This window comes from Anarrhichthys ocellatus, unplaced genomic scaffold (genome assembly GCF_004355925.1).
Source record: "Anarrhichthys ocellatus isolate YVR2014 unplaced genomic scaffold, GSC_Weel_1.0 scaffold41, whole genome shotgun sequence".
Lineage (NCBI taxonomy): Eukaryota > Metazoa > Chordata > Actinopteri > Perciformes > Anarhichadidae > Anarrhichthys > Anarrhichthys ocellatus.
In genome coordinates this window covers 1965130-1975958 of record NW_022280071.1, presented here as the reverse complement: position 1 = coordinate 1975958, position 10829 = coordinate 1965130, and the positions used below count along the sequence as shown (strand labels likewise).

Genomic DNA, 10829 nt, shown 5'->3' with positions numbered 1-10829 from the left:
CTGAAGAACACAACACCTGTTCCTGCTGTCAGCGCCTGCTCTCCTCATCACATTCCGATACTCACAGGCTTGCTGGATCTTTCCCAAATGTGTGAAAACGGTGCTGATACTTCTCTGGGGGGGGGGGGGGCTGACCTACATAGACAATTAATCCTGCCTCATCATGACAGGAAGCCGGGGCCCAGGCGGCTCTGTTCATTCACCGGGTCAGGCAGCTGGTTTAGCTGTTAGCCACACAGTGCTGATGCAGCACCTCTGGCTCCAGACCCGTGCGTGGTGAACGCACACCTGTCAGAGGACATGTGTAGCACTGTGTCCCATTAGAAGGCTACAGACAGGCCCATAGAAGTGGAGTCCAGCAACTACAGTGTAAAAGAAATACCAGCCCAGATCTTTTACAATTGCATCATACTGTACTAGGGCTGTCACTGACTAACAGCATGTGTGGCTACAAAGAGTAAGTTGGACTTCAGCATAGTCTTCATATTTTCCCTGTGTTGTAATTATCCAATCACTCTGCTCGCTGGTGTCCCCCTCCATCATCACTGTTCAGCTCAGTGTAGTGACAGGTCAGGGCATGCAATAGGCCAAACTGAGAGTGTCCTCAGCACAGCAAGGTGAACTACTTCATACGGTCGGCTGGCTTGCAGACTTTGACATTTTGATCATTAGATGAAGGTTCTTCTTGTGAATACACAGTGACAGCCCTGCACTGTAAATACACTGTGTTCTGTGAGAGTCAAGAAGTTGGAAGTCACGACAAGACTTGATTCTGTTCCAGCATTTATCAAAGAAAAGACATGTTTTGTTGTCGGATTGTTGGCATTCTAACATGCTCACAATAATATACGATGTGAACATGCTGATGCTAAGCAGGTAATAATGTACCATGTTCACCATCTTAGTCTAACATGTTAGCATGCTAACCTCTGCTAAGTGCCACAACACAAACTGCAGCTGAGGCTGATTGGAACGTCGTTATCTCAGCAGGTGTTTGAAACCTTTGAAGCACAGATGAGATGTTTCAGATATGAGACAGAGCAGCAGACCGACATGGCCCCGCCACCAGCAGAGCCACAATCTATTTTCAACTCAAAGTATTTACTAAAAGAAAAGGTTGTGGTGCAGTGCCTGAACTCTGGCATCATCTCTACACTTTTCTGCTTCGTTATTATTTTGACAAAACTGTTTTTTTCTCAATCCTCCACTGGTAAAGATGGTTACAATCAGCACCAAATCTATGTAACAGATGGTATGAAGCCAGGAAGCGTGTGGGGATGACATCATATCTACTTTCATTAGTGTTCTAAGACATTATTTTCACTTTTCATTTTAATTCATTCATTCCTTTTTCTTTCTGCTTGCAGATGATGAACATCACTCTGTGACATTTACACCCCCCCCCCAATAAACTCATTGATTATTCTTTATACGAGTAAAAAAAAAACTATTTAACTCTCCATATCACATTTAACTGTTATTTGACAATACGAGAGATTCATCCATCTTTTATTAGACATGAAAACATTTGGTTTATTTCACACAACAAATATTTTTAACTGTGTACATTTCCCCCCCACTGTATACGGATGTAATGTTACTATGGTAACAGCATTCAAGCTATATTTTAGTGGACAAGAACCGTAAATAAGACAAAAGATGTTATTAATATCTTCATCCTTTCAGAGTTTACTGTCCGTGCCGTCTGTCTCTGTAAATATAGGGATTAGCATCTTTGTAGCCAGTCAGCACACAGACGCTGCACATTACATTACAGTCATTTAGCAGACGCTTTTATCCAAAGTGACTTACAATTCAGATTCTATCACATTTCTACACCGTAGGCACAACTACAGGAGCAATTTGGGGTTAAGTGTCTTGCTCAAGGACACATCGACATGCGACTAGCGGAGCCGGAGTTCGAACTGCCGACCCTCTGATTGAAAGACGGCCCTGCTCTCCACTTAGCCACAATCGCCCCCAGCCTTCAGGTCACCAGCTGCAATATGCAAACAAGAATCTACCTCAAGCAGAGTAGTTTCAAGTAAAAGTACTTCCACACCATTCTCCGCTTAAATCCAAACAGTAGATCATGTTGCTCAACTGCTCAGTGGCAATATGCAAAACATCCCAGTGAAGAAAGCCTCGCTGTGAACAGGGATCTGTGTTCCACTGGGATGCTTTGAGCTGTGTTTAGTGTCAGGACTGATGAAATCCAACTGATCAAATGAATTCAATTCTGCCTCTGCACTCACACAATCATTTTATTGGTAACATTTATTCATTAAAATAATCCACTTATTCTCAACTTTGGGTATCATTTTCCTTGTTTTGCCATCATGTTGTGTAGTTCTCAGTAAAAAGCCCACTGTCAGTATATCACAGGAAAATAAAGACAACTGATTAAAACACATTCACACACTGTCTAGCTCTCCAGTTACCCTCTAAAGCCTGAGCACCGTGTTCTGCTAGTTTAGAAATGGTATGATGAAATGTGCAGCTCTTTTTAGAGCTTTAGAGATGTTTGGACTTGTTTTTGAATGACGTGTTTTAAGGTGACGTGTTTGACTAGATTAAGATGTTAGAAAACAGGACTCCAAGTAAAAAGCAGAAATCTTTACAATTCTTGTGAGAAGCACCATCAACACCTGGGATAGATAGAAAATAACCAGAATCTTTTCCTACGACTTTAACAAACTCAACATCTTCGTAGGTCTGGAGGTTGTTCCTACAGAGATGCACCAAGAAACCACCAATTTCTACCACATCAAGTTTTATTACTAAATCCAGTTATTGGCCATTAAATATTACGAGTCCCTCTGGTTCAGCTGAATTTAATCATGAGAGTGAGAGAGTCTCCCTCTTTCTTGGTGACAATGGCCTGCATCATTCCTGAAGGTGTATAGAGATACCTCGAGCCTTTGAAGAAGTTCTCGATAAAAGCTCTGTCAATCTGATCACACTTCCCGATGGCAGCCTCAAAGTTGTTGCTGAGGACGCCGTAGATATTGCCCTTGTCGCTCTTCTTCCCCAAGAACAAGAAGAGGGCGTAGCAGTCCTTGCCGATGGAGGTGCAGAAGTCCACTATCCTCTCGTACATGGTCTTGTTGCTGGACTCCTGGGCAATCTGGACAGACTCACTTCGGGCATCCGAGGGGATGCCGTCCTCCTCGGCTTCCTCCTTGTCGTGCAGGTGAAGGACCTGCACGGCGATCTGGATCTGAGGGTTCTTGGTGGGCTTCTCCAGCACAGCCCAGACCCAGTCGGCCCCCAGGAGGATGCGCTGCTCGGGCGTCATGGCCGTGCAGTTGAAGGAGTCTGTGATGTTCAGGCTGACGCTCTGAGAGATGTATGTCATCAGGAAGACCTGTTGGAAGACAAGATGTTTTAGAGACCACTGAAAAGAATTGTTGTGAAATTCTAAAGAGGTGCTGTACAAAGTTACCAACCTGAGTGAGCACCTCAGGGCTCGGGTGGAACTTGTCCTCTGGGTCTTTGAAGAGGAGGTACTCTTGAGTTCTGGATGAGGCGGCAGAGATGCAGTCGTTGAATAGAGGTATGAAATTGTTGGGTTTGACAACGGGGGGCCTCAGTGTGGAGAAGATGCTCAGTCGAGGGGGCGTGTTCTGATCATTGGAGGGGCGGCTTGTGGAGCGGTTCTTAAAGGAGAACAATTGGGAGTTCTGGAAGGGGTTGGAGGAGGGTTTGCTACTGGTCTGGCCCATGGTGGACTGATGATGGAGATCAGAGGGTGGTCTCCCTGATACACTGGAAAGATTAGTGGTAAAAGTTGAGTCTCGTATTTTGAGGTACATCTGTATTAATGCTGTCCTGCCATATAGATCCATTGCTACTGTCCGGTCCTTCATTTAACAGTGAAGACATGATTATCTGTTCATGTTGTACATTAAAAATCTACCAAATTTCTGTCCACCTATGCGATGCACAAATACAGTGGGAATAACATGGTGTGATATCTATAAAAATGATTAAAGATGCTTACCAGGACGGGTCTGGAGGTTTCCGTAGTTGCAAATCCAATACCTGCCCTTCGCTCCTGTCCCCTGCCCTGCTGAGATACACAGGTGTGTGTGTGCGTGTGTGTGTGTGTGTGTGTGTGGTGCCGTATGTGAAGCTCAGTCTTCAGTCTCCTGACGTGTACAAAACCTTCAGTAGAATAAAAAGGGTTTTCTATCCCAGCTTTTCTGCTGACAGTGTTAGCACGGGTGTGGTGTCTGTCACATTTTAGGTAAGTCAACAAAAGACTCATCTTACCAGTTAACTGGGGTAAGCCTGAAGGGTTTGATGGCTAAACAAATTACTTCACTGTCTCTCTTCAAGAGGAAGGTTGGTTCTCTATTGTAATGTCACATTGGAGGATGAGAGGGCAGTTTCATTCAGATTGGTAGATGGGGCTGCTTGATGGACAGGAGGGACTTCATCTGACGTTTATTGGTCTCATGACCGTATAGGACTTCATCTTTTTGTGAGCTAGTCCAGCTGTAGGATCGTCCAATAGTTTTACCCTACCACTGTGTTAATGCAGGTACTGCATGTGTTTGCATTAGTCTGAGGTTACCTTACTAGTATCATTAGCTGTTTACCTCTCTGTAAACTCAAAACCCCAAAGCAACCATCCCTATCGTATCATTCTGCTCTTCTTTGTGCACTCATACGTACACTTTGTAATGTAGGTTATCTTCCCTACATGGACAGTTACACATCCTCAGAAACAGTGCTGTACGCCATAGAACAATGTGGGAGAACAGGGTCAAATGATCCGTAGTCTGTGCTGATACCAGACCAAATATTGCCATCATTTATATTGTTGAAGCAACATAGTTCTTTTGTGCCCAATTCGAGTTTACAAAATACGATAATGATACATTGGCCAACATTTTCATTTATTTCTTAACATATACACAACAACATAAAAATACATTTATATACTGATTCCTTTTAGGACCTACTTCTTAGAAACATGTTTGTCTCTTTAGCTGCTAAATGCTCCACTGTGTTCACCAGTTAGTCTCCCACTGTGTCTGTCTGCTGCTGCTGAGCAGGTAGAGTACAGCAGCGGCCTGCTGCTGGAACATGGCTGACAAGAGCAGAGAAAACACTTTATCACCAGAGTTGTGGGCCGTACAACCAAAACACTGAGCTGAAAGACAGCAAAGCAGCTCTCAGGGGAACTGCAGAGAGAATTCACTGTGCGTTCAGCACCACATACAACCCATTCCACATCACACCTTTTTCAGTACCGACAGTGGTACTGTGTACTGATCAGATACCAGCGTTTATTAATGAGCTGGATGTTTGTGTGGAAGTGACTGGGATCATGCTTTATGTGTAAGGCAACATCAGGCTCGACTTAAACAATACTTCCATAACTTTGTAAAACTAAATGTAACAAACAAATACATAGATGGAAATGTACTGAATTGTACTTTATTCAAATAATGGTACCCGATACCGGATCGGCCCATTGTCACTGATAACTGATCCGGCTATTCTAGTCAATATCGGTGCATCTCTATGTTATATGATCCACCTTTAATATAGAAATATAGATTAGTGCATCTTTATTCATTCACAATTGCAACAGAGATATGAAGCTGCCAGTGCTTTCAGCGAACAGATTATGTAATGTCCGAACTGACCTCAAATATAGCTGACTATGCATGTATTGGTTGGGCTTGATTGGAAGTGAATATATTTCCACTTTCCCACGGTGCTAGAGCTCCTTCACACATCTCTTACATCACCTTATCTGACCAACTATCTGTTTTCTGGCATTTTATGCACAGATCCGTTGCTGGATGCTACAATAATAATGATCTACAATATCACTGATGGTGTCTCTCAGACTGACCTGAGGACTGTCCCTGAACACATCGCTGAGGAGCATTCAGGTCCTTTCATTACCTCCAGGCTCCAAAGGAATTCTGTTCTTTCTCTGACCTTTTATGAAGAAGCTTTCGTAGAGTCAAATGTTTTCTGTGTAGCTTCTGTATCTCAGTTTATAGTAAATACTATGAATCATCTACAGTGAATCTTTACCTCCTGAAACAATAAAAGTCATTCCAACAAAGTAACATGGACCACTTTGTGTCCCACTCTGCCTTTTTAACTAACGAAACCAACACATGCTGTTAATGCTGAGGAACTTAACTCAACACAAATGTGTGTGTGTGTGTGTGTGTGTGTGTGTGTGTGTGTGTGTTTCCGTCCCATTGATTGAATCAATTTCCAATTTGGGCCACTCTTGTCTCGTTTCTTGGGAGATCTTCAGAGTGGCTGAACCTCCATTTGTCACCTTTGAGCAATCAAATATTCCATTAAAAATATGTCATAGCCTCTTCTGTATATCACATGATTGCCCTGAGGCAGGAAGTGAGTCCCTGTTCTTTCCTTTCATATACCAGTAAAGTGCACAGAGTACACAGTGGGATCATTTAAGGGCACATTGCATAGGTAAACAAGGGAAGCAGTAACAGAAACACCCCAGAGGGCTAACGAGTAACAGTTCAGTTATTGTAGGAATGAAAACAAAGATTTCTGTAAGCGGCACATGACTGTTTCCACTGGTGCTCCTAAGTCCAGCGCAGAGTGACTTCAGAGCGGCTGTAGGTGTTATATGAGGTATGAGTGTTAGGCCGGGGCTTCAGGGGTCACACTGTTGATTGACAGCATTAGTGAGCCAACAGCATCAGGTCATTGTCCTTCAAACTAGCGCCGTCTGAGATCGCCTCAGCTCCTTCTGCAGCTCGTCTCGGCTGAGCAGGTACTGAAAGCAAAGCATCATTGGAGTGGTAATGGGTTAGAGAGCTTGGGAATCGTCGTGTACCACTGAGCTGGGATCAGTTTACACAATTAGTTTCAGTATACCTGGGGATAAACAAATAAGACCTTCACTGGCTCTTGTTGGTGTCAGATTGCTTTATGGTACACAGAACAAACAGCATGTTTTTCTATTTCAACAGTCAACTTTGACAACGATTCATGGAAAGAATGGTCCTGGTTTTAAAGGCAGTACCTGCAGAAAGACTTGTTAGTGGAAATGATAACAGCTATGTCTAAAATGCTACACATAACATGTGGCACCTTGCAGGATGTATGAGGAAAACGTATCCCAAGTCAGAGCACAACCAGAGTCACAGCAGAGCTCAGCTACAAGAATAAGAACACAAGTACACATTAAGTATACGAGCAGCTACATTAGATCATTACAATACTGCCTACATGTTAAGGACGTTTCATTTCGATCATTTTACTAAATTATTTTTGCACTTTCATTTAAAGGGATAGTTCAACATTTTGGAAATAGTGTTAGAGCAGAGAGTTAGATGAGAAGGCTAATGCCACACCGGTGTGCCAAAGATGCAGCAGGAACTAGCCGCCAGTTAGCTTAGCATAAAGACAGGAAACAGGGCTGGCCTGGCTCTGTCCAAAGGGAACAAAAACTGCCGGTCGTTGCCAGCAGAAAGAAAGTTACTGCTCACGGCCAAGAAATGTGTCCCGAACATAACAACATTAAAGTTTACTTAAATTGTCATTTTAGCACTTCTTTGTATGGATTAAACAAAATAGATGTAACAGGTTAATTAGTAAACTTGAGAGGGGGCTACCTTTGGACAGAGCCATGCTAGCTGTTTCCAGTCTTAATGCTAAGCTAAGCTAACGGCTGCTGGCTGCAGCTACATATTAACCATACAGGCGTGAGAAGGCTGTCACTTTTCTGATCCAACTCTAAGCAAGAAAGACACTAAGCACAAGTAAAGAGTGGAATGAATTGTTTTTAACTTGTATTCTCATTTTTTGTAGTATTATTACGTTTTACTATTATTATTATAAATGAAGGATTTAATTCACAATGTCATACATTTGCTCTTAACTTTCAACATTAAAAAAACAACAAATGTAATAACAACAATGTTAATAATAATGATTTTTTGACTGAATATAGTAACATGGTACTCAGCTCCACTGGTTCACTGGAGATGTTGCAGCTATGGTGGTTCTACACGTTTGTGATCCAAAGCCTTAGGGTTCAATTCATTAAATGACTTCAGCAAACGCAACAGGAGCAAAAGACCCAAGACTTCAGGCATGGGCCTGATACCAGCAGCTTTGACTCTGGAAGTCATGGTCGGACTGGTTGTAATGGTTCCTCCCTCCAGAGTTCGCCCTCTGAGTCACTCAAACTTCTGTTACAAGCGACGAGGAGCATCTTGTGTGGGAGCGAGCTGCACGAGTCATTACCTGCAGCTGGGGTGTGGGTGTGTGTGTGTTTGTACTTACTGTGAGGTTGTTGATGCTTTCAGAGAGAGCTTCTATTTGCAGGATGGTACCCCCTGTGGTCGCCATCTGCAACACACACACACACACACACACACACACACGCACACACACAGGTCTCATGAAGCCATGATAACAACCACAGACATACTTCCAGTGAGACAATGGCAACTTTCCTCATGTAGGCGTTAGTTTGTATAAGTACACAGAAGTGTACTATACATTACTGAGTGAAGTAATGCAGGAGGGTTGTACCTGCAGCTGCATGCTGAATGGGCCAATCTCAAACATGCACTTCCCGATGGTGACCCATGGTAATGGTCAGCAGCCATCTTGGTTCAGATTGGTCCGCAGAGTGGGAGCTGGCGTCATAAACAGCCATGATGGAGAGGATGATGAGGATGATGATGAAAGCAGGTTAGTAGTTGAAGCCACATCTGTTTATCTTTAGTAGTGGTAGTGATTTAAAAAGACAAACACAGGAAGTAGTGTATGCTTCCTGAAGAGAGGACACGCCCCTAACAATGTTGTACATCCAAAATAACTACTTCTGATCTCACCTCTCTGCCTTTTGTGTCGAAAAAAGGAATCAACTTTACACGTGTGTGATCTTGTTTATTAAATGATTCGGTAAAACTTTTTACATTTACATGAGCACACATGAGCTTCCTTTAGCAGAGCAGCATCATCTTTCCTATAAAAATACTATTACAGCAAATATGAAAATAACAGTAAAAAATGACCCCCCAGGTTCAAACCTAACATGCTGTTTAATAATTAGCTCTGCAATGACATCAATATTAAATCAAAGCCCTCCATAATATTATGCAAATATTGCACAAGTTCATCTCGACCACGTAACAGAAGGGTGTTAAAGTGGTAAATGATGGAATGACGGACTCACACATACAGAATCATCTACTGGTGATGCACATATGTTAGAGTAATGGCTGAATACTGTACAGCAAGAGCTATCAATATATACTGGTGTATGGATCACAGAAAGTGGTGTCAGAGAGATGCTGTGCTCTCTCATGATGAGCTCCATCATGGCACCGGTTAGAGACGGAGGTCTGGAGATGAGTGTATAGATCGATGGTGTCAGTAGAAGCAGCCGTGTGGCGGCTCTGAATCTCTTCACTCGTAAGGCACGGGGCTCTAGAGGAGCAGGGAGGGGACGGGCTGAGGTATTATGGGCCGCAAGCAAAGGAAGCTGAATAGTAGCAGTGGCAGCGGATTGGTTGAGGGAACACAGCTGTCGTCAGGGGGATGGGTCAGCTCTGCTGTGGCCGAGCCCCACCTGGTCCCTGGAGAGGTCGGGTTCTCTGTCCAGGATCGGGCTCAGGCCTCTGAAGCCGGCGTAGGGCCGCACCTGCACCCCGTTCACTGCAGACTGTCCTGACTGAGGCGAGGACGACTCGATTGGACAGACGTAGTCTGTGGATTCATCCGGCCGCCTCCTCCTGAGGTGAGTCAAGTTAGAGAGGCCCAACTTCTTCGGCTGCAATGAAAAGACACAAAAAGGGGAATGAATCACAACTGACTGGACTGAAACCGCGTCTCAGAGTAATTTCTGTTTATTACGACTTATTTTGGGAGTTATTCTTACTACTTTATATAGAACCCAAAAGATGAATCAGGAAGTCGGTCTGCAAATTGTGATGAATGTTGACAACAGAGGGTTAATTTCGCATTTGAATAACCCAGGAGGGTTCAAAATCTGGGACTTGAGAATTTGGATTAGTCTGCTTGTGTTTCTTGGCTGTCTTGTCTTTTAGTGAGGTCCCAGCTTAATGCTGCCCTAATCAAAGTTACTACATTAAGAAAGAATCTAATGTCAATGAACCTTTTTGTCATACATGTACACAGTGAAACATGTAACCCATCCTAGCAGTAGCAGCAGTGGGCTCCTACGATACAGTACTGTCATGGGCCGGATTACAAACAATGGTGAGACTTCATTCACAGAGGAAGTGGTGCTCAGAGAACAACCTACTGCTCAACATCAGAAGAACAAAGCAGCTGATTGTTGATTTTAGGGGAAAAGGATGCAAAGACACCCTCAGTCCACGAGGTCCCTGTGCAGAGCACAAACGATACTAAAAGAGTACCCTCCCATTCACAGCCTGTTCACCCAAAGCGTCCTCACTCCCAACCGGGCAAAAAGACGACGGTTGGTTAGTGACCCTCCGCATAGGAGTTCGATGCTCGGTGGGGCCCCTTTAGCGGACGCAGTATAAAGTGCAGGAGAGAGGGTGGATGGGTCAAACTAACTGACTGTCATCCTGGGGACCGGTGTTCTGAGTGAACGTCACATCTGTACGCAGTGTTTTCTGTTATCCATACTTTAGTGTTGCATTCAGTGCATGTGAGTAATACGTGATACCAGGCAACAGCAGATGTATAAATGGGTCCTCTAAGCTTGGTCTTGCTGACTAAAGCCACTGTGACATTATCACAAAGCACTGTAGGATATCACTACCCCACACACACACACACACACACACACACACACACACACACACACACAC

General features: G+C 43.8%; 2 protein-coding genes across 16 annotated transcripts in view; both read right to left on the bottom strand.

The window, feature by feature from the left end:
* Positions 1–2297: 2297 nt before the first annotated feature.
* rep15 (RAB15 effector protein) lies at positions 2298–3802 on the bottom strand. Its single transcript, XM_031868084.1, has 2 exons — positions 3450–3802; positions 2298–3367 (listed from the first exon to the last, which is right to left on the bottom strand). The coding sequence occupies exons 1-2, from the start codon at positions 3723–3725 to the stop codon at positions 2825–2827; spliced, it is 819 nt and encodes a 272-aa protein (XP_031723944.1). The 5' UTR covers positions 3726–3802; the 3' UTR covers positions 2298–2824.
* Positions 3803–3930: 128 nt separating this feature from the next.
* The window catches only part of ppfibp2b (PPFIA binding protein 2b), an 80705-nt gene continuing 73806 nt past the window's right edge, over positions 3931–10829 (bottom strand). For 5 of the 15 annotated variants that reach the window (XM_031868070.1, XM_031868069.1, XM_031868073.1 and 2 more), the window contains one exon: positions 7737–9799. In XM_031868070.1, coding sequence (XP_031723930.1) covers positions 9560–9799 — 240 coding nt within the window. In that variant the 3' untranslated portion in view covers positions 7737–9559. Of the gene's footprint in view, positions 6788–7736; positions 9800–10829 lie in introns of those variants that run through there. The other 10 variants (XM_031868075.1, XM_031868074.1, XM_031868072.1 and 7 more) reach the window with 6 other exon arrangements.